Source organism: Oryzias latipes, chromosome 8 (genome assembly GCF_002234675.1).
Source record: "Oryzias latipes chromosome 8, ASM223467v1".
NCBI classification, from domain to species: domain Eukaryota; kingdom Metazoa; phylum Chordata; class Actinopteri; order Beloniformes; family Adrianichthyidae; genus Oryzias; species Oryzias latipes.
The window spans coordinates 16935898-16960797 of record NC_019866.2 but is presented as its reverse complement, the minus strand read 5'-3'; the positions used below and the strand labels follow the sequence as shown (position 1 = coordinate 16960797).

General features: G+C 38.2%; 1 protein-coding gene and 1 long non-coding RNA gene across 10 annotated transcripts in view; one reads left to right on the top strand and one right to left on the bottom strand.

Annotated features, from left to right (window-relative positions):
- clec16a (C-type lectin domain containing 16A) overlaps window positions 1-24900 on the bottom strand; it is a 111233-nt gene that overhangs the window by 24614 nt on the left and 61719 nt on the right. For 3 of the 9 annotated variants that reach the window (XM_020701659.2, XM_020701662.2, XM_020701661.2), the window contains 3 exons: window positions 20595-20765; window positions 20238-20375; window positions 13924-15139 (listed from right to left, as the gene is read on the bottom strand). In XM_020701659.2, coding sequence (XP_020557318.1) covers window positions 14691-15139; window positions 20238-20375; window positions 20595-20765 — 758 coding nt within the window. In that variant the 3' untranslated portion in view covers window positions 13924-14690. Of the gene's footprint in view, window positions 1-13923; window positions 15140-20237; window positions 20376-20594; window positions 20766-24900 lie in introns of those variants that run through there. The other 6 variants (XM_020701660.2, XM_020701664.2, XM_020701665.2 and 3 more) reach the window with 6 other exon arrangements.
- Window positions 22506-23672, top strand: LOC110014721. The gene is made up of 3 exons (XR_002289717.2): window positions 22506-22546; window positions 22928-22989; window positions 23634-23672. It is a non-coding gene; the product is annotated as an uncharacterized LOC110014721 (long non-coding RNA).

The window sequence follows — 24900 nt, the reverse complement described above, 5'->3', positions numbered from 1 at the left end:
TCAATGGGTTTCGTACCGGTAATTGTAAGGTAAATATACAATCATAAAGGATCATAAATGCATAGAATTCAATAGGATAATACTAAAACTTCAAGTAAACAGACTAACTAAACTGGGCATCCCTGCCCTTAGACCCTGCTTCACGGTAAGGAAAAACTCCTTAAAAAATCCGTAAAAAACGAAGAAACCTCAGGGGTGCCCACATGAAGGAGGGATCCTCCCCCAGGACGGACAGGCGATGTACCAGAACTCTTAGAGAATAATTAGTTTATCTAACTCTACAACTACATGTTTAAAGTCCAGCAAATAATCTTCATCCAGTTGAAGTTGGGGGACGGCTGGGGGCGCGAGACGAGCCGGAGACAGGATCCACAACCAGATGTAGGAGCAGTAGTAGAGGCAAGCCAGAGACGAGGTACACGGAATCTGGAAGCACTTTTTTGCCTCCCCAGGAGGGGAGTGGGAAAGAGGGACAGTACATGAATCACACCGCACCAAACAGAGGCATGGAGAACTAAATGATAAGTATTGAACAAAAATAGAGGAGAGAAGGAGAGTAGAAGAGGATAAAAAAGAGGACAGGACCCCAGTGTACCACAGTTTCCCCAGCTTCAAACTTCTAGTAGCCCAGTAACAACTTTATTGTTATTGTTAAGTTTAATTTAAACAAATTAACAGTAAGGTAAATATCCTCTGAATACTAGCTAGTCTGACAATAAGCCTGTCCAAAGAGGAATGTTTTAAGTCCAACTTTGAATGTAGAAACTGTGTCGGCCTCTCTTACATGAGCTGGGAGCTTATTCTATAAAACAGGGGCTTGGTGGCTAAAGGCTCTACCTCCAACTGTACTTTTACAAATTCTAGGAACCCCAAGCAGTCCTCCATTTTGCGTATGAAGTGTTCTGCTTGGTTGGTAAGACACTATGATGTCTTTAATATAGGATGGGGCCATGCCATGCAAGGCCTTATAGGTTAGCAGGAGGATTTTGAACTTGATTCTAGAATCAAGTGGGAGCCAGTGAAGTGAAGCTAACACAGGAGTGATGTGATCTCTTCTGCTAGTTCCTGCTAACAATCTAGCTACTGCATTCTGAACAAGGTGGAGACTTCTTAAAGAACTCTTAGGACACGCTGCTAACAAAGAGTTACAGTAATCCATCCTAGACGTAGCAAATGCATGGATGAGTTTTTCAGCATCACTTTTAGAAAGTATATCTCTGATCTTAGCTATGTTCCGCAGGTGAAAAAAATGCAGTTTTGCACGCCTGAGATTTGTGAGCCTTAAATGATAAATCTTGGTCAAATAGAACCCTTGGTTTCTAACTGTGGAATTGGAGGCTATACTTACACCATCCAGGGAGACTATCAAAGCAGACAGAGCATCTTTGAGTTTTTAGGACCTAGCAGGGGCGCAACTACCTAATGTCATAGGGGTATACGGCCACATTAAAAAAACAACCCCCCCCCCCCCCCTGTTCTTCTCCTTGTTCATCATCAGCTGATCATCTCTCCTCATTCTTCTCAGTTGAGACTGACTTGTCATGTTTGTCTGCACTTGTTTTCCCAAAATTAGTGAACAGGTGGTCATCAGAAGTTTGAACCAGAATGAGCATCTAGGTTTTTGTGACTTCAATAGTTTAATTATTCCTACTTTAAGTCATCTCTGCTCTCTTTGATATCAGATGCATCACCAACCTAATGTCTGTCTCCTTCCCCTCTTGCCTGTGTTCTTCTTCACGAAATCATATGGCCTAGCCACAATTATTTCATGTTTTAAATAAATTAAATATCTTGCTAATGCACATTTTTTTAAATTAAGAATACCATTTAAAAATGACTGACTTGATATGAACTGGCTTTGCCCTGAACATCCACCATAAGACCAATCTGTTTCTTTCCTCCATCGGTCCTGATTCTGTTTCTCTGTTCTTGTCTTTCTCTCCATCCTCACAGCTGAGGAAATACAGTGACTAGACTATATGTAAAAATAGAAATATTTTTAATTTTAAATTATATTTGTGTTGGATATCCGTTATTGGTGTAATAGAATAGAATAGATTTCTTTATTGTTGTCAAACATCTCTAAAGGTTCAACTAAAATCCAAAGTGTTGTACAGCCAAAATTATCTTAAAAGCAAAAGGCTGTAAACTAAATAGAAAAAAAATATCCAAACAATCCAAACTTTTAACATAAAAAGAAACAAAAACACCATCTAACCCACCATCACACATCTTCTCCCTTCTGCCCATAGAAGCAGCTTTTATCATCATTTAATGCTGTTTCAGTCAAAGGATAAAAACGTTTTCAGTCGTCTGGTACATTTAGTTAAAGAAATTATTTAAAACAAAATCAGCACAAACAAGCTCCTTTTTTCTCGTCATAATTGTTGATGCTGTAAATCCTGCTCGGTACAGCTGCAAAACACTTGTGACCATTTTACTGGTAGCTTCAACCTGAATGTTTCCAAGCCTGTTTTTAACACTGCTATAAAGTACCTGCTGTCTCTCAACCATTTAGAGAAACTTTTCTTAATTCACACTACATTTTTGTCCCTTTTGTGTTTTCTGTTTTGATCCCCGATTGTTTTTTCTTTTGCCTTTTCATTTAATCCTGTCATCAGATGATCACACAATTTAAAAAAAAGCAATCAACAGGACACGTGCTGGATTGCGCTCTCTGTACAAGACCCGAGGGAGGGAGTAGCGGCTGCAGCGTGGGCGCCCAATCAGTTACGATGTGCTTCCGTTACTGATCATATCATCTAAATATTTGTGCGCAAAATAATTTTCACAACTTCGGTTTGGCGCCCCCTTTGGCTGGCCCCCCTATTCGACGCATGTGCCGCATACTCACTTTTTTGCGCCCTTGGGTGTCATGACCAGTTTTTTCTGGGTTCAGGAGGAGGTAATTTTCTGTCATCCAGGTCATCCGGCTATCTAGCTAGCTTCTAGCTATTATGGAAAAAAAGATTAGCTTCTAGCTATCTAATCCTATTTTTTCCCCATAATTGTTTCAGTAGTGCAAGTTATTAAAGTCAAAAACTGGTCAATCAGATGCCCCAATAAAAGTAGGTGGTCTCATGTTGAACATTCAGAAACGTTTGACAGATTTTTCCAAGCCCGCTTCCAAGTGGTAGCCGTGTTGACTTACAACAAGCCCACTCCTGATTGGCGATTGTGGTTGCCATAGAAATGTTGACTCAGACTGACTTGGACCAATCACTACTTACTGACAATTTCTCATTACAAGGCGATGTCGTACAGGGAAAAAATTGTGACTGAATTTTTTAAATTTTGTTGGAGCCAGAAGTGACGTCACTAATTCAATTTGGTTCCCATGTACAAGTCTATGGGTGTATCTCGGCTTTGCCCAACAGTAGCCAGGATAGGTTCCAGCAACCCCATGACCCTGAAAGGGATTCAGCGCCTTTATAAAATGGAAAGATGGATTAGATAAATCAAAGTTCACTTGATTGGTCCACACTAGAGTTAAGGTGAACTTTCACAATTGCCCAAACAAAAGTGACCAACACTGGTGCAGACCAAAAAGTGCTAAGTGTTCGAAATGAACCGTTTTCCTTTGATAAACCTAAACTCGTGGATCATTATTGCAATGTTTTTTTGTTTTGTTTTTCATCAACATGTTTATTTCCTGATTTTACATCTTACATAAGTAGATAACATAACAGAAAAACAGTTGAGCACGAAATGAAAATACAACAGGTGAGCATCATTTAAAACAGATACAATCAGTATCAGTATGACTGAGTCCTCGAGAGTCTTTCAAAAATAAGAAACCATGGTACAATGCAATATTGTCGAGCCACAGAGGAAGTGTTATTGTGTTCAAAGCCTTTGAAAAAACATCAGTCAGATCCTTGTTTCTGTTATGATTAATGAAATGTCCCCCAATTCTGGCAAAAGTGTCTTTCTTGTGTTTTAACATACAAGTCATTTTTTCCAATGTTAAACATAAAGACATTTCTTGAAGCCATTTTTTAACACTTGGCTTGTTCACCTCTCTCCATGAGAGCGATTACTCTCTTTGCTTGTAATATTCCCAAGTCAGTTAATTTCTTTTTTATAGCTACTTACATTTAAATTGTTGGGATATAAACCCCAAATGAATAATTTTGGTTCCAATTCCAGATGGACTGATAACATCTCCTCTAACATACCTTTAACTTCTGTCCAGAATTCTTTTATTTTTGAACATGTCCAGACACAATGAAACAGAGAGCCTTTCTCTGCATTACATCTATAACAGAGGTCTGGGATGTTACTGTTAAATGTATTGAGTTTTTCTGGAGTAACAGAGTCTCGTCAGACAGTCATATTGCAGTAATTTAAGCCAGGGGTTGACTGTTTGTGTTTGGCCTATTATACATGCTTTCTTCCATTGTTAAGTGGTAATTTCTTCCTTGAAGTCCGAAATCCAAGCATTAAGTTTAGCAGTCGAGGATTCAGGGGAAGATGAGATTAATGAGTTATAGAATTCAGAAATCTTGCCTCTACCATAGAGGTCTTTTGTTGAAGCTTTTTCCAGAGCAGACAGTGTGGGAGCTTGTGTAAAGTTGGAGTGGTGTAGTCTTATGACGTTTCTTAATTGCAAATATTTATAAAAGTGTTTTGGTGGAATATTTGTTCAAATGTGAGCATTTTCCCTTTTCTTCCATAAATATTTTTATCATGCTTATGCCTTCGTTTGCCCACTTTCTGAAGCCCTCATAGTTTCTGCCTGGGAGGAATTTATTGTTTCCCCAAAATGGGCTGAATAAAGACAAAGAGCTGGGTTCTTTTAACTACCTTTGTGTGGTTTGTAAGACACATATCATATTTTTACCTATTGGGTTAGGTGTAGATTTTTTAAGACTGTTGAAATTGTCAGAATAAATATAGTTAAGAAAAGGTAGCTTCAGGGGCAGTGACTCAATATTTAACCATGTGGCAGGATTTCGTTCAGTGTAGTAAAACATTATCATCCTTAATTGGGTTGCCCAGAAGTACCACAATAAATTGGGGCATTGGAGCCCCCCTCTGTCAAAAGGTAAATATAAGCGGGATAATCTAAGTCTAGGATGTTTGTTGTTCCATAGGAGTTGGTTAAATGTTTTTTTTCATATGGATAAAGAATGCTGATGAAGGGTGCAGGGGAATGTTATGAAATAAGTACAGTATTTTGGGTAAAATGTTCATTTTCAATATATTTATTCTGCCAATTATTGAAATGGATAGGTTTGACCATCTTTCTATAGATTTAGAGATATTCACCATGACGGGGTTGTAATTATATTTTATTACATCATCCAGTTTAGGAACAATTTGAATTCCCATGTAGGTAAAGCTATTTACAATCTTTAAAGGCTGCATGTGTATGGGCGGTTTGGTTCATTCTGAAAAGAGTTAGTAGTAGGACTATACAATTTTTCATAATAATCTTTAAACAAGTTATTTATTGCAGTGGGGTCAGAAACAATCTCTCCACTTACATTTCTTAGTTCTGTAATTGATCGTTTCGATTGCAGTTGTTTTATTCGCCAGGCTAGAATTTTACCAGATTTTTCTCCTTGGCCTTAGACTGATTGTTTATGTTTTAGTAGGTTTGCTGTAACTTTTGACACTGAAATTTCATTATATTCCGATCTTAAAGAGAGTAAATTTTGATGCAATTTGGGACAGGGACTACTGAAGTAATTCCATTGTAAGTTTTTTATTATTATTTCTAGTATTCTGAGTTTTTGGTTAGACTTTTGGATTTTGAGCTGGTAAAATGAATTATTTGGCCTCTAAGTGAAGGCTTTGAATGCTTGATAGAGGCACTTGTTTCAGATGCGTTGAAAATTAAATAATCATCGATTTGGGTTTCCAGATATCCCATTAAGTCTGGATGCTTTGGCCAATTTTGTTGGAACTTCCATTTAGGTGGGTCCCTTACTAGAACTAGATCTATGTAAACCAAATTGTTTGGGGCATGGTCTGAGATTGCAATATTGTCATAATTGCAGTCTTTGATTTTATATTGTATGCTCGCTAATTTAAAAAATAATCTATACGAGAGTAAGAGTTTTGTGCATTGAAAAAGCAAGAGTAAGTTCTACCATCTGGTTTTCTTCCTCTCCAAATACCCTTTAGATTCAGTTCTTTGGTAAACTGCAGCAAAGTTTTTCTACTTTTACAATGGGATTTATCTATGTGTGATGATTTATCCATAGCAGGATTGAGTGTGCAGTTGAAATCGCCAGCAAGGATATAGTGGTCTTTGAGTGTAGTGAGTTTACAGACTAAGTTGTTAAAGAAATTCGGTTCATCCTTATTTGGTGCATAAATATTAACCAATATTAACAACTTAGAGAAAAGTGTGTTGCCTGTACCTTAGATCAGCAAGTACCTTCCCATTTTATCTGCTGTTACCTTATGAGTATTAAAGGGGATGGAACTATGTATTAAGGTGATCACCCCCAATGATTTATATCGCTAGAGGAGACATCACGTGGTTCCTCATGGGAGGAGAGCACCGCCATCTTGGTGAGGTCAAGTTACTGCTGCAGTGTATGCATGTGAACTAATTTTTTGCAAAATGCCAGTTCATTGTGCAAGTTTCAACTGCCAAAATCAGAATCTACAAAGGAGGAAGGCAGAACATTTCACAGGTAAGAACTATAATTTTTTTCTTTTACTGCTGGAGGGACTTTATTAATAGAACACATGTTGACATGCATGATGCTGCAGGGCTGTTATCAACATGCTGCATGATGTACGTATAATTTGCTGTTGACATAAATGTAAACTTTATTTAGTTAAACCTATAAACAGCATACTAGGACTAGGCTAATATAGTAATATAGATTTATACATTTCTGACTAAGTGACTGAACTTTTCTTGCAGGTTTCCAATGGATTCAGACTTAAGGAAAAAGTGGGCCTTAGCAATAAAAAGAGCTAACCCAGATGGATCACTGTGGTTACCAACTAGCAATACAGTCTGGCTATGTTCAAAAGATTTGGGGGAAACAGATTTTGATAAGACTGGCCAGACTGTTCGCTTGAAACCGACACCGCAGCATCTATGTTACACAAACTGACCACTCACATGAATCAGTGGGGTAAATCAATTGTTTTTCTTTGTTTCTTTTTAAAGGGGAAAATCTTTTGTTGACTTTTGGACTTGTTGACTTATTATTATAATTTATTATTATTGACCTATCATTGGATTATTGTTATAATTTAATATTATTATTGACTTACTATTGATTTATCATTATTATTTATTATTGATTCATCATTATTACTATTATTGACTTATTTATATATTGTTATGTATTATTATTATTATTATTGACTTATTATTGATTTATTGTTATCATTTAATATTATTGACTTACTATTGATTTATTATTATTATTATTATTGATTCATCATTATTATTGTTATTGACTTATTTACATATTGTTTTTATTATTATTGATGTATTATTGATTTATTGTTATAATTTAATACTATTATTGACTTACTATTGATTTATTATTATTATTGATTCATCATTATTATTGTTACTGACTTATTTATATATTGTTATTATTATTATTATTGACGTATTATTGATTTATTGTTATTTAATACTATTATTGACTTACTATTGATTTATTATTATTATTATTATTGATTCATCATAATTATTGTTATTGACTTATTTATATATTGCTATTTATTATTATTGACGTATTATTGATTTATTGTTATCATTTAATACTATTATTGAATTACTATTGATTTATTAGTAGTATTATTGATTCATCATCATTATTATTATTGACCTATCTATATATTGTTATTATTTATTATTATTATTGACGTATTGTTGGGCTTTTCTAAATAATTTAAGTTACAAGTCAAAGAGGTCTAAAACTTTGAAATGTGTAAAAATTATTTTCAAAAATTCTTTGTAATTTTTATTTATTTATAAGAAGTCCTGCAACAAAGCATTTTTCATTAAAGTTTGAGCTTATAAGGCTGACTGTTTCTCTTATTTAACAGCAACAAATGATGTATATATATTTAGGTGATATAACTCATTGATCACCCCTCTTGTCTGAGAGGTAAATGGGGCTGTAAACACATCTCCTCTCCATCTTTTCTTAATCTTTAGGTCCTCATTCACCGTATGGTGAGTTTCTTGGAGAAATATTATTTTGGACTGCATTTTATTTAGCCTTCCCATGACTTGTTTTATTTTTTTTTAGAGTGGACAGCTATCCGCAGTTCCACAAAGTCATTTTAATTTCTGAAACACTGGAGATGGTGATTGGTTACATATTTCTCTCTAGGAAAAATATAGATTTTCACCTTAAAAAATTCAAACATGTCTCGTATGCGTTGAACTGCATCAACATCTGAACAATCTCCCTTTGGCTTTAGAGCCAATTTCCCCCCACCCAATGTCTCACTGTGAAAGTGTTAAGGATTATTCCACACTTCATGAGGAGTGACCCAGATTTAAAAATGAAAATAAAAAATTAACACCTCCTCCCTCTTTCAATAAGAAATTATTTCAAAGAAGAAATCTTCTATTGTTGCAAATGTAACATGGCTCCCAGAGGATTGGACTTCTCACGCTCAGATCATTGGAAAGAACAGGCATTGCTTCCCACTTTTTCGGGTAAATTTACCAGCCTCAAATTGGCTCTCCTGGATCTGCTTTACCGGTTGTATGATGTTGCTCTCCATATTTCGTGCTTGGTTTTCAAGACAGGAAACTTTAGGCTCGTCACCGTGTCTTAAGTGGTGGACATGTACGTCTCCGCATTCACAAACTGCTCCATGCATTTGTTGTAATTTTTAATATATTGTATTTATACTTTATTAATTTCAATCATGTTTGAAAATCTTTGGTGTTGGACCGGACGGAAAAGGAAAGGAGGGAAGAAGAGAGAGGGATGATAGAGGGGGGGTAAGGAGGGTGATAATAGGAGGGGGGGGGGGATAACAACTGCCCCCCGGGCGACCACATCCGCCACCCAGGCCATGGCCAGCAGGACCGCCGCGAGGCCCCCAGAGCCAGAGAGCAGGGAGGTATGGGGGGAAAGAGAGCGCTGCCCCAGCCCAACCAGGAAAGCAGCCCCACCGCCGCGCCGGGAGGGCCCAACGCAGGGCCCCACCCGGGAAGGGCGACCACAACCCCAGACAAGCACCGCATCATCACCCAGGAGTTCTGGGCATCCCCCTGCCCCAACCAAAGGTGGTGTGTGAGGGTAATCCTGTCAGCTGTTTTCAGTAAAATTCTTTGTTTTCTTTTCTATATATGTTGTATTTTCAACAGAAAAACAAAAACGAGCTAATAGAAAAAAATTATTAAAAAAAGAAAAGACTGAAACATCTGGACAATGTGGAAGCCAATCCTTTTCTGGTGTGAGACTTATAAGTGCTTTTTGCTGATCTTTGTTTAAACTTTACTGGAAGAAGCCTTAGTCACTCACTGGCTTCCCAACTTCCTCCTTCTGAGTAAAACAATTCAGGATTTACAACTCAGATTTACAGGAAAGCCTGGAGATTTAGAATAAGCAAGCCATGATTCAACACTTTTTGCAAATAAAACTCCCAGAAAACAAATCTAACGTTTATTCTCTCTTAGAATAAACCAAATAGTCTTATTTTATCAAACAGCACAAATTAAGGTTTTTTTCTCCACGGTTGAACAATTGCTTTTCCTTTTAGGTTATAGTTGGGATAGTTAGGATATAGTTTCATTGATTGACGCATTGAATTACCCAGAATAATTATAAAATCATTGTAATGTCAAACATTGAACTCAAAAGTTTCTTGTCTTCCTCAGTAGCAACTGTAAACAGAAAGTGAGGAGCTTCTAAAGCTACGTTCACATCGCTCTTGGCAATGTGCGTTCAAGCGTGCACTTTTAAAAGTCTATGTAAAACGCATGTTTAGGCCTTCCGCATTCAGAAGTCTTATGTCCGCACAAGGCTACACAACTATCTATCTGTTTTCTGGCTCTGTGAGCAAAACATGTGGCCATTGAAGGCAAGTTGTAAGTGAAATCGGATCGAACTTTGACCAATCAGGGACTCAGATTTGGTGGTGAGGTATGGGTGGTGTCCCTTTTAATTCAAAGAAGCGCCAACTCTTTTTGCCCAGCTAGAATTATATGACACTGCTCAGTTCAGCAGGAACACACGTGCATTGACTTGTATTGATGTATCAGAGAATGTTTAATTCTGCATGTCAATCAAGCAATGTACTTGACAGCAAGGAGGAGGATTAGCAATTTGTTTTCAAAAAACATTTTTTTGGCTTGTCTATTTTTTATGGGCCACGATTTGCACACACTTCTGATCGATGTATTGGGCACCCCTGTGCCAGACGTTTCTTCCTAAGCTTCTATTCAGTCTTTTCTCTCCACTATTCTTGTACTTGCTCACATATATAGGCCATTAGTACACAACTGTGATAGTCTGGCATTGAAGTTAACTGGACTAAGTTAGAGCATAACAATCATAATAATTTAAGTTCAATCAGACATTTTTTTGCTTTCTGTGTAGCACTTTGAGACAACCTCAGCTATAAACTGGCTATTAATGAATAACTTGACCTCAAAAAAGAAGATCTGTCAAAGGACATTCTTTGCAGATTAAACAAAGGTTTAACCTTATTTAATTTTTGCAAAAATAGTGATACTGAAATGTAGCTCCAAGCCTTAAATTTACCTTTGCCATTAAAAGTTAACTATTTTTGTCTGTTGTTTTCAAGTAAAAGAATACAAGTGAAACCAGGTAAAATAAATATATTGGTTATCTGTGACATCTATATGTTGCCTCCTGTGTTTTCAGGGTAGTTTCAACTTGGCTGCACACTACTAAGAAAACCCCCTTTTGAGAAGTGCCAGGTGATGAGCTTCAGAGAGGAACGGGCACAGAGGTGAGGAGTCAAATCTTCAGTCGCCTGAATCTTAATTGCTGCTGGGTCTGTGGCTTAACACAGAGAAAACACTTCGAAAAGAGATAACCTCAGTACCAGGAAACCAGATATACATACGCCCAAGCCCACAGACTTCCCTGAAGAAGGGAACCATGATTAAAGTAACACATAAAGACCACAAGCTGACTGCGGGGCCCCAAGCAGCCACAAGGGAGGTGGAGACAACGTCACCCCCTCAACCTTCACACAGGCTCCCTTCACACAAGCTGATGTTTACATTTGTACAGGAGAAGCAGATCCAAAATTAAAAGGATATTTTCATTTTTAAATTTTAAAAATCAAACTGCAAACAACGCAGTTTAGTTTTAATTTAGTCAAAATGAATTCTCCTGTGCTCTGAAAAAAACAAAAATCCAACTTTTGTTAGGTAGAATAATTTATTGCAGTTCATTATTCATCTATTTTACTGATCTATAATTACAATATTAAAAGCCCAAAGCATTTACAGAGCATAAAAAAGTTTTTCATACACACATTCAATCAGAGTTTAATGGAAGCTCATTATGAATTGTTGAGACTTAAGGTCTCCAAACCATCGTGAGATTCTCCAGTGTGATCCTTACCATAACTTAGTTGCTTCTTACAGGTGCAGGATGAAAACATTACAAGATTGACACAAAAGAGAGTATTGCTGTGTTTTTTTTGTTGTTTTTTTTTTTTTTACAAATTTGAAACAGAAAAACAAACAAAAAACACAGCTGGAAAATAACGGAAGAAGTATCAAAGTAAAGAAGCAGCATAAAATACTGCCAAAATGAAGACAAATAATAATAATTGATACTTTATTTATCCCACAATGGATATATTCTTCTCTGCATTTTGACCCATCCCCTGGGGGGAGCGGTGAGCTGCAGGCTGGCCACGCTCGGGGGGGTGACAGCTGGCTGGGGAGAGCAAGGATCGATCTGCCAGCCCTTCGGTTGGTGGACGACCTGCTCTACCCACCTGAGCTAAACTGCCGCACAAATGCCAGTGTTGTTAAAATCAAACCGCGCTGTGTGGAAGGAGGGAAGGAAGGAATTCCTGCTTACTTTCAACTCTCCTGTAGCTTAGCTCATCCATTATTGCCTTAAAAAAAAACGTTATTTGTTTGGATTAAAGCAGAACAGAAAACCATCCTCAATGTGCTTTCAGTTTTAAAGTTTATCCAAATTTGTTTTTCTTGCTTTTATTTCTTCTATGAACCTAATTTGAAGTACAAAAAATATCACCCATACCCAACATTAAGGTCTGTAACACTTCCAAGTATTCCAATGATGGGCAGGAGGTCAAATTCATTCACAAAACTGTGAAAGCATTTAACAAAACAAATGGGTTTGTGTGTTTAAAGTCCCACTCCAATCATATATTTTCAAAGTTTTCCCAGTGGTCTTTTATTATGATTATGCAGATTTTAGCCCAAAAAACAAAACAAAAACCTGTGTTCTTTTCTACGATATAGTTACTGCTGAGCTGCAGGAGTTCATAAGAAAATCCTCTCTCAGTGGTGGGTGGAACATCCTCGCCCCTTCTTCCTGACATCCATCTGTTTACACTCTCTTCCGCAAGCTTAAAGCCCCTTACATCCCCAATCTAACATTAACACTGCAATGCAAATGGTGAGCAGCCGTACAGTTTTGAGCCAGATTCCAGCTTTTAGGAGAAAAACAAAAACGTACATGGATCTAGTCCTCTGCAAGTTGATGCATTACAAAGGAGCTTGTGGCTTGCTGTTGTAGCTTCTATGTCACCAACAAGCTTTTTCCAATGGCTTTTTCTGCAAGTGTGTTTCACAACAATTTGAATAAAAAACTACTCAGACATACTTTTTTAGGGTTAGTTTCCTTTAACTTCCATGATCAGAAAAATGCCACAAGAACATGTTAAATACACCAAAAATAAATTTATCATCACAGTGGGTCTTAAAGTATTGTATTGTAAATTATAGAAAAAAAAGCACGTTTGTTTTTTTACTTCTTGTGGCATTTTTCTGATGATGGAAGAAGACGTATATAAAGGAACTTAAGCTCCAAACTGCTTTTCTGAGTATTTGTTTATTCAAATCGTTGTAAATCAGAAGAAGACAAATAATGCAGTTTGAATAAGATATTTATGGGATAGAAAATACGCAGGGCGGGCCACAAGCTCCTTGCTCCGCCCCATATTGATGGTACACTTGCAGAAAAAAATAGTTCCATGAACGTTTTTGGTTTTCCACATCTGAGCTTGCTTCTGGCTCAAAACGGTACGGCTGGATTGCTTTAATATTTCTCGCCATTTTTATTGCACCGGTAATGTTAGTTAGTTAGTTTGAGCTAGTGGGAGAGCGTGTAAACAGAGAGCTCTCAGCAACGGAAGGGGGAAGGGGGTGGAGTTTCTCCAATGGTCAATGGTCCCACCCACAACTCAGAGGCAATTTTCTTATAAACTGCTGCCGCTCTGCAGAAACCATGTCCTAGAAAACAACACGGGTATTTTGATTTCGGCAAAAAACAACAATAATAATTAAAAGACTATTAAAAGGGGTGAGGGGAAGGGGGGTGGAGTAGCCCCAACAGTTTATGGTCCCACCCACAACTCGGAGGCAAATCTTTTATAAACTGCTGCCGTTCTGCAGAAACTATCTCCTAGAAAACAACACAGGTTTTTTGATAATAATAAAGACCACTGAAAACACACAAAAAAGCTGAAAAGATGATTAGAGCAATCTGTCCAACAAAGAAGGCCTTTAGCTCTCATCTCTTTGCTCAGTTGTTGGACAGGACAAGTAAAAAAAAAATTTGAGTGGGAAGAAATGTAACTGTGGCTCTTGCAAGATTATTTTTATTCTAGTAACCTGTTTTTAATTTAGTGACCTGCAAACTGAAACAGAGTGAGTTCTACCTCCACAGAGGTATGTAAAAAAATTTGAGTGAGAAGAAATGTAACTGTGGCTCTTGCAAGATTATTTTTATTCTAGTAACCTGTTTTTAATTTAGTGACCTGCAAACTGAAACAGAGTGAGTTCTACCTCCACAGAGGTATGTGCTGTACCACATAGTTTCACTTCATTGAAATGCCTGCAGGCTTTAAACATGGAGGCTTTAGTGGGGAGTGATGCAATCCTGCATCATTATTGTCCCAGTTTTTAAGCTTTGCTGATGATTCTTTTTTTTCTTGTTTAATCTTTGCTGATGATTTTTTTTTCGTGTAATGTTAAAAGAAAAGTGGCTCTAAAGGACCAAAATACAGATATCCGACTAGCAAGAAAAAGGCTGACAGTTGATTGTGTTGATCACCAGCGGGATAAAAAAAAAAACTGCCAGGCATCGATGAATGTCTTATGAACTGAAGCTAGGGACGCCGAAAATGTTGCGTTCGAGCCAAAACATTGATCAGGATGAGTAGAAAAACGTTGCTGGTTGCACGAATCGAAACCTGCGCATGACACTGCAGTCTGGCATGTTGACAGCGCAGATAATTGGATGTGCTTGGGGACTTCCTGGTATATGCAGTATTTGTTATTATGGGTAATAAAAGTCTTTATGTGCAAACGCAGGAATGAGACGGCATCAAAAGCCTTTAATAGACTATTTACATATGCACGGCTCTCGGGTGGCAGCGTGAGAAAGTGTGTATTGCTCCTGACACGTGAGGGTGGGAAGTGCATAACGTGTGTGGGCTGCTTAGTCCAGCTCGGGGGAGTCTGCCGTTTCAGTGCGAATGACTTCATCAGCAGCTGTCGTCTAATTCGCGTGGTCTGCTTGTTGCTGCAGGTCTCCATCAAACTCCAGAGGGTCCTCATTGCCTGCAGGGTGTTCTGATCCATTAGGAGATTCGTCTGTGGGCGTGACGAGCTCAACAGTTGTGTTGGTTTCCTCCTTTACTGTTGCATCCGTCTTGTCCAGCGTAAACCCCCCGTCCTCCTGTGGGCCCTCCTCCTTCTCCTCTAGAATGGAGGGCCCCGGCCTAAGTAGGGAATGAGTCACAGCACATGGGTGCAAGTGGGGTGAATTTGCGGGGGGCAGCAACGTCAGCGACTCCACATTCAGGGCGTCGGTGGCGCTGTCAGTGAGAAGAGAGATCGTGGGCTGGGAGGCAGGGGTGAGGCTTGGTGCCAAAGCCAGACACAGGGTTGACGTGGAGGGAGCAGACGACGACAGGGGTGGGATGTGCTCTAAATACACACCGTCTTCTGAGGGAAAGGTAGAGCAAAAAATGAACTCCAAGGAACAAATAAAAATTCCCACACAGAGGAGAAAAGCGTGACACATGCACATACTTTTGTCTGTTTTTTCAACATCAGATTTGAAAACCTTAAGTCCTAAAATAAACATCTTAACTTGGCTGCACACCTACAAGTCACGTGTGCGGTTGCAGAGAAACTGTGAGAATTTTGTAAAACTACAGAGTCAAAAGAGCACATCCACTTAGTTTCAGTGTAAAAGTTTCGGACAAATTCCAAGCGTTGTCCGGTTAGCCCAGCCGTTTCTCTATACGCGCTGTAGTAACATGTAAAAAAAAGCACTCCGACAATGCTATACTTGAGCCATGTTAGCATATTTACAATTACGACTAGCCTTGTTTGCAATAAAAAAAAACAGACCGACATTTTGACAGCTACCTCTCAAAATGACTTCAACATCACTAAACGCAAACAGAATTAATCCATAAAGCGCTCCGGATCATAAAGCACTCTGTCATTTTTTAAATAAATAAGTGCACCTTATAGTGCAGAAAATGGGGTATTTGTCCCTTTTTGGATGCTTGCGTGGAATTCCTTGTTCCTCAATTTTGATATTTTATCATACGATTTCTTGTTAAAGAAAAATGAACTGCTGCATGGACACAATCTTACCACTTTCTAGTGATTTCCTTCTTAAACTTTGATTTCTTTTTCTATTTTTAGGCTATTAGGCTATGTCTTTGCAGAGTAGAAAGTGTGTCTCTTGAAAAAGAGGCATTTTAGCTGAACTTCCCTCCTTCTAGGAACCCAGCCTATTCAATGAAAGTTAACTAACAGGGTTAACTGACAGGTTTATTGACGGCTGCTTGGTGACACAAAGAGCAATAGTGAGTGTCACTTTGAACACCATTTTCCCAGTCTTCCATCACCACGTACAGCTGTAATCTCTAAAAGAAAACACTGAATGGGCCGTCATCTTTGTTCTTTAAAACACATGTGGGTCCACATTTAACCTTTCAAAACTTTCTCTCATGACAATATTCTTTAGCTTCATCTAGATTCCATCTTCAAGAAATTGGGACACAACTGTGACTGATTTAATAATGAAAAACATCTTTCTGGAATAAATTTGTAACTTTGAAAGTTTAAAAATTAAAGTAAATTTTGAGCAAAAAAAAGCTAACCATTATTCAAAAAGGTTCCCATAAATTACCAATTTCAACATCATCATTATAAAACCCAAAAGTCATTATTTTGCAAGACAATTATTCAGTTTAAAGAAAGATGTGTTGAGAAAGCAGGTGTTTAGACATCAACGGGCCACTCTGCTGGTTTCAGTGTTAGTCAGACATTTGGGGTTAGGTTTGAAACGCCACACTGCATTGTTGTATATAAACCGCTGAGGCTATATTCAAAGAGAGGTCTTCCTGTATATAATGCAGACTAAAACTGAAACCAGCCACCATTGCTGGATAAGCCCTGAAAAATGAGACTTCAGGACTGACTGTGTGAAAATGTCCAGCATAAAGATTTGTATTTTACTGAAACTCCTCATTCTTCTGTTGAACTTTCTCTTTAGATACTGTTACAAGCTGCATTTCCATTGACTCTGAAATTGTGCAAATTTGGATTTGTGATAGTAAATTTGCTTAACGGAAACACATCAATTTCTAAAAAAAACTTGCATTTATTGAAAAAAGATTTTTGCGCTTGGGGAGGTGGTTTTTGAGGTGTATCAAAATTGACATTTCGCAAAACTGCAATGGAAACCCTTTTTTTGATTAAATGAGTCACATAACAAAGCGAAAGTCCGCTAGCTTGATGCTAACGTATAATGGAATTTCCCTCAGGATGGCTACTACCAACGCTCGTTCGACCTAAACATATATTGCTGACTAACGCTACGTTCACACTGCAGGCTGAAACGACCGAATTCCGATTTTTTTGCCCCTATCCGACCTGTATCTGATCTTTTCATGACAGTCTGAACGACACAGATCCGATCTTTTCAAATGCGACCCAGGCCACTTGGGTATGTATGTGGTCCTGAATCCGATACGTATCCAATCTTTCGAAATGCGACTAAACGGCTGTCTGAACGGCCAGGCCACATGTATCCCACCAGTACGTTATTGATACACTACAAACGTCATAATTCTTCGTTGAAGTAGGTTGTTGTTTAGTGAGAACATAAACAACAACCATGGCAGACGATGCTACTGAGACCAGTCAGTGGAAGGGAAGCAAGGTCCCCGATTTGATTAATATTTGGGGTGACAGCTCTGTTCAGGCAAAACTCAAGGGCTCTTATCGCAACCGGGCAGTTTTTGAAAAAATTTCCAGTGAAATGGCCGAGCGTGGTGTTGAACCTTTCCCGCGATGACTTATTTTCCTTTCCGACCGTGGTCAGAAGCGCGGGGGAGACCTTCTCCAGGGCCGAAGGCGGATCTTCCTTTGGGGTTCACTTCCCCGTTCTGACCCTCAGATTCTCCAGAGGGGGTTAATAAAGAGTCAATAGCATTTATGGCAACCGGGTGATAAATGCTAAAAATTTATTCTGGGGGAAACTTTCTTTTAATACCGTTCTCCTTCCTTCGTAACACACAACACGAATGCGCGCACCCCACACACTTCAGCTGCTGCCCCCGCACTCCCTCCGGCGCTCCACGCACTCTCTCCTCTCTCTTACACACACGCGCACAGCCCCAGCACATTCACATCCCCATTCCACAACAGTGGGTACAGACGATCCCGGGTCCAATGCCTTCTTAAAATGAAAAGATTGTAATTGTGCCGGCTCCTTTGTGAAAATAAATTTAATAATGCAAAAATTATTGCAAAAAATATTGACAACACTGTTGTTGACATCCATTGTTAACATTAGCTACTTCCGCAAAACAAAAAGTGACGTCGTTCACCGTTGAGTACTCTTCTGCGCATCCGGGTCACTTCTGTACGGTGGCCCAGAAGGGTCACAACACATTAACTTTACACACAACACATTAACTTTACACACAACACATTCACTTAACATACAACACATTAACTCACAACACAACACAATAACTCACAACACAACACATTAACTTTCAACACAACACAATAACTCACAACACAAAACATTAACTCACAACACAACACAATAACTCACAACACAACACATTAACTCACAACACAAAACATTAACTCACAACACAACACATTAACTCACAACACAAAACATTAACTCACAACACAACACATTAACTCACAACACAACACATTAACTCATGGCCCAGAAGGGTCACAACACAACACATTAACTTACCTCACAACACTTTAACTCACAACGGAAGTAAAGCAGCAATTGAGGTGCTTTTATCATGAAATGTCCACTGGGCTGAGCGGCTAACTACCTATAAGAAAGTAATGTCACAGTGAACTGTGGAGGGAGCATGATTTTTCTACAAGAGAACCTAGCAGCAGTGTTGCCAGATTGGGCGGTTTTGGTTCTAAATTTGTGGGGTAAAAATGGCTTTAGCCGGGTTTTTATAATTTGGGCGGTTTTAGGGTCGGTTCTGTGTTTTTTCCCTCCTCATGAATATATAATAGCGGACTACGTTAGGCCGTGTGGCTGTGAACTTCTATGTACTGAAGCTCAGTAAACGCATCAGGCAGAGACGCTTAACGGGCTCTGTCATCTAACCTGTTGTTGGGGGGGTGCAACGCCCCGCCTCTTAAAAATTGTGTTCTTTAAAGCCTGACACTGCGGCTGCGTGTGGGATGACCCACCTGCTAAAGTTATGGTCTGATCGCTACATGGAGCAGTGTCTGTGTTTATCAATCCTTTTATTATTAGTCTGAACTATCTTTTATTTTGAAAAATCATCGGATCGGGTGCTAAATCAGTCCAGTAGGGGGGAAAACTCAACGAAAGCTGTGTATACTTCTTTCTCTTGATCTAATAAAAGGAGGACAGTATTGAATATTTCTTCAGCGGACCGGCCTTCTTTCATTCATTGTGTGTGTGTGCGTGCGTGCGCGCGCCCGCCCGTGTGTGTGTTTGTTGGGGACCGCACGTGCATGTGTGAGGGGAGGGAGCGGAAGAAAGGAGAGGAGCGCGCGTGCAGCGACAGAGAGGGGTGGGAGGGAGGAGTGTGCATTCATATTGTGTGTGTTCAGAGGAAGCAGAATCGTAATAAAGAGAAAGTTTCTGGCAACACTGCTGCTAGCTTCTCTTGTAGCAATAACATGCTCCCTCCACAGCTCACTGTAACATTAACTTCTGTTAGGTAGTTAGCCGCTCAGCCCAGTGGACATTTCAGAATAAAAGCACTTCAATTGCTGGTTTACTTCCGTTGTGAGTTAAAGTGTTGTGAGGTAAGTTAATGTGTTGTGTTGTGACCCTTCTGGGCCATGAGTTAATGTGTTGTTTTGTGAGTTAATGTGTTGTGTTGTGAGTTAATGTGTTGTGTTGTGAGTTAATGTGTTGTGTTGTGAGTTATTGTGTTGTGTTGTGACCCTTCTGGGCCACCGTACTTCTGGGTCATTTCACGGTCACACAGGAGATCACAAAAATTCACATTTAATTGGAAATGTGAACGGCCTTGCAAAAAAACTCGGATTTTTAAACAAAAATTGGAATCTAGCATTAAGCCCTGCAGTGTGAACGTAGCCTAAATAAACAGCTTTATATACTCTTATATATATTCTCAAAAATCTTTCAAGGGAAAATTTTTTAAACAGTGCACATTTGTAGTTTAAAAAGCACCACTTTTTTCTTCTGGAATAAAGTGTAATGTCATAGCACTCCTCCTAGCGGCCAAACTGAAATGCCCTCCAGAAGAGGCAGAACACAATGATCTGCACAGAACATATATAAAATATTAGTGTATTTCTATACAAATATGTCTAAATGTGTAAACCTAAAATGAAATCGTAAGAATTGGAAAAAAAAAATCAAATCGATCCAGGTTCTGGTGAATCAAATCAAAACTGGAAATTATTGGTGGCACCCAGCCCTACTGTCTTGCTTATGCTTTACATTGAGTGAAGTACATGACATCTACTTGAGCTTCTCCGTGTCTCTTTCTTTAATTTAGTGAGTGCACTTGTGTCTGTGTGCCACCTGTGGGGCTCTGAGCTGAAATGGTGCTGGCAGTGACAGAGTCGCATCTTCCTGTGCTTCCACTACCACTGGAGGGGGGAGATGGAGAGGACAGTGGTGAGGGACTGTGCTGTGGCGCACAGTGAGCGACTGCAAAGCCTGCGTAAGAACACAAACACACCCGAAGGGTGTTACTATTTTTGCATGGCAGGGGTTTAAACCAGAGAAAATTCTCTTGATTCTCTTGAAACCCCGCTAGGCTTGAGAGAACTTTACATTATAGGAGCTAAAATAGCTGTCTCAGGTCAGGTTGTTACTATGATTTGACATTCTTGGGCGCATTTAACTGGCTTCTTTGAATGTTAGTAACGTGCTAACCTGGGACTCTGTCAACGGATGCAAACACGGATCTGTTGGCTGTGGGGTCGTTTGGGGCTCGTCTGGACTGCTCGTAGAATCGGAAAGGTAGGCCGGTGTGTGAGGCGTTGGAAGTTTGGCTGAACCCCAACACCTCTGAAGCACTGGGCTGCACTGGCAGGTCCAAAAGAGCTGAGAGCACAAGGAAGAAGGATCAGCACATGCAACAAATACGACATCTGGGTTATAAAACAATGACCTAAAAAAACCTAGCTGAAAAAATATATTATATATATTGTTAATCTGAAAGCAGAACGGTTTGTTTGAATATTCGGGTGAGGAGACAAAACAAAACATATTTGGTTGAATGCTGTAAGGCATTTTCAAGATATTCTAGGATTTTCCAAGATTTCTGGGTAACGCTTTCTTTTACAGTACAGTACTTACAGTGTACTTAAGTGGTATTTACATGGTACTTATAGTGTAACTACTGGGTACTTTCAGGGTACTTACATGGTACTTTTTATGGAATTTACTGGGTACTTACAGTGTGCTTACATGGTACTTTTTGTGTCTACTCTGTACTTACATGGTACTTACTGTGTATTTATATGGTACTATTTGGTTCATACCTATGTGGTACATACTGGGTATTTATAATATTCTTACTGGGTATTTACATGTTGTGCAAAGGTGTCTTTTATGGTACTTACCACATGTAAGAACAAGGTAAGTACAAATAAAGTACCTTGACCTTTAGGTCTGCACTCGCTGCATGTTTCATGGTATTTACCATCAATTTACCACAGAAACTACCCCTTAAGTACACTGAAACTGTAACTGTAAAAGAAAGTCAGCCCTATTTCCACTCAACTACATGGTACTTTCATTACTAAATACCGGGTATGTTCACTTGAATAGTACTTGGTACTTACCCCTTAAGTACAATGAAACTGTACTGTAAAAGAAAGTCACCCCTATTTCCACTCTATTACATGGTACTTTCATTACTAAATACCGGGTATGTTCACTTGAATAGTACTTGGTACTTACCCCTTAAGTACAATGAAACTGTACTGTAAAAGAGTCCTATTTCCACTCTATTACATGGTACTTTCAGTATTAAATGCTGGGTATGTACACGTATTACCATCCTGTACAGTGTACATGAACACACTTGGTCTTCTGACCTCACCGCATGAGACAATGCTAACCTGTTGGTAAAGGTGAAGTAACTACATTGTGAAAAAAATATACTGGCCTGATTACTTCTTGTAACATGAGGCAAGTTTAAAGAGAAACAAGACAGCAGTGAAAACAACAATCTTTAATATGATACATGTCTGCAGCATACAAAGTGTCATCACAATGAAATATGTTTTAAGTACAAAACAGTACAAAGGAGCATTCCAAAAAACACATTATTGGCCTGAGGGTCGTGCTTTTTGTCTGTCAAAATTCTTTCAGCAGAGTTTGGTAACAGTGCAGGACTTCTTCAGGGTTTGTAACTGCAAGAAAATTCACAATATGAGCTCAAGTGAACATAAAAAGCATAACGACTTTGATGAAATACAAAATAAATTTTACTTATTTAATCATTTCTGTAATGAGTTTGATTTGATTTTTATCGCTTTGACTGTAAAATTGAAATTAATCAAGTACTATCCTCATTTAAAAACATGATAATAAATTATTCAAAACTTAACTTTTTTTAAATATTGTTCTAAAAATGAACTTGTTTTAATATATATTATATAATGTCAGGAAAATATGTAAAACAACAAGGCTAAATATTTACTTTTAATACTAAAAACACCCCGAGTGTGTGTTTTTGTTAAGTAGGTCGGGGCAAGTAAAGTTGCAAATTCCCAGCGCACATGAATGCAGCACAACTACCCCCAAAGTGAACGTGCAGATCAATCCGGAGAGCCTCGAGGCGCGCGCAACAGTTTGAATTTCTCTTCATCTGGCAGGTAAGCCAGTGTTTTTGTTTTTTTAAAATATTGGATAAATTACATGTAAATATTTAAACTGATCAAACTTTATAAAGAAGCTAACCTCGTGATTTCAAGCCACCATCTCTGTGTTTGAAACGTGACGTAAGAGCATGTCTACCTTACTGCAATAATTTCAGTTATTTCAAAATGTTTAAATTTTCAAAGTTTGTAATGAAAATCTACAAACATTGTTGTTACTTACCAGGAGAGGGGCCGCTGTAAAACAAGCACGTAGCCTAAAGTATAAAGTCTGTTGTTCTGTGATCGTTTGACTGAGCGTACGTCTTTCTGGGAAAATCAAAGAAAGGCGTTTATTTAAAATAATGATGACGTACTTCCGTCTTTTTACCGCTTTAGATCAGCTATGGTGAAGAAGACATCCCAGACAAATCCGTGAAGTCAGAGGAGAGTAAGCTAAAGTAAGTTAAATCCTCCAAGTGGACATATTATTTACATTAATGAAGAGTTTAACTGCCTTTTCCCCATTTTCTTTTCTTTCGCCGTTTTTATTTTGTTTTTATTTATTTATTTATTTTCAAATATGATAGAGACAACAATACCACCCAACAGTGAATGTAACTGTTTGAAAATTAAAACATATTTTGGTGAATAACTGTGTTGAATTTGAAATTGCCTATTTATTTCTTTTTCCTTTTCTTTTACACTGCCATGTTTTTCATGCTAATGCAAATTGTAGGTGCGAATAATATTTATAAAGAAGAAATACAAACAGCAATTGCCAATTAAAACATTGCTTTTGTCATTCTTTGTCTAAACAAATTAGATTTTTTTATGGCAATTTTGATTTTTTTTTCTTTGATTTCTTTTTTGTTGTTCTTGTTTATGTAACTAAAATATAAAGTTGTGAATAATTTATTGTCATGTTCATAAATGAGGATAATTGATTAATTTCAAACATTACAGTCAAAGCGATAAAAAAATTCATAGAGATTTATCAAACTCATTACAGAAATGATTAAATAAGTAAAATTTATTTTGTATTTCACCAAAGTCGTTATGCTTTTTATGTTCACTTGAGCTCATATTGTGAATTTTCTTGCAGTTACAAACCCTGAAGAAGTCCTGCACTGTTACCAAACTCTGCTAAAAGAATTCTGACGGACAAAAAGCACGACCCTCAGGCCAATAATGTGTTTTTTGGAATGCTCCTTTGTACTGTTTTGTACTTAAAACATATTTCATTGTGATGACACTTTGTATGCTGCAGACATGTATCATATTAAAGATTGTTGTTTTCACTGCTGTCTTGTTTCTCTTTAAACTTGCCTCATGTTACAAGAAGTAACCAGGCCAGAACATGTTTTTACAATGTAGTTACTTCACCTTTACCAACGGATTAGCATTGTATCATGTGTTGAGGTCAGAAGACCAAGTGTGTTCATGTACACTGTACGGGATGGTAATACGTGTACATACCCAGCATTTACTACTGAAAGTACCATGTAATAGAGTGGAAATAGGGCTGACTTTCTTTTACAGTACAGTTTCATTGTACTTAAGGGGTAAGTACCAAGTCCTATTCAAGTGAACATACCCGGTATTTAGTAATGAAAGTACCATGTAATAGAGTGGAAATAGGCTGACTTTCTTTTACAGTTACAGTTTCAGTGTACTTAAGGGGTAAGTACCAAGTACTATTCAAGTGAACATACTCAGTATTTAGTACTGAAAGTACCATGTAATAGAGTGGAAATAGGGCTGACTTTCTTTTACAGTACAGTTTCATTGTACTTAAGGGGTAAGTACCAAGTACTATTCAAGTGAACATACCCGGTATTTAGTAATGAAAGTACCATGTAATAGAGTGGAAATAGGGGTGACTTTCTTTTACAGTACAGTTTCATTGTACTTAAGGGGTAAGTACCAAGTACTATTCAAGTGAACATACCCGGTATTTAGTAATGAAAGTACCATGTAGTTGAGTGGAAATAGGGCTGACTTTCTTTTACAGTTACAGTTTCAGTGTACTTAAGGGGTAGTTTCTGTGGTAAATTGATGGTAAATACCATGAAACATGCAGCGAGTGCAGACCTAAAGGTCAAGGTACTTTATTTGTACTTACCTTGTTCTTACATGTGGTAAGTACCATAAAAGACACCTTTGCACAACATGTAAATACCCAGTAAGAATATTATAAATACCCAGTATGTACCACATAGGTATGAACCAAATAGTACCATATAAATACACAGTAAGTACCATGTAAGTACCCAGTAAAGTCCCATAGAAAGTACCATGTAAACACACTGTAAGTACCCAGTAAATTCCATAAAAAGTACCATGTAAGTACCCTGAAAGTACCCAGTAGT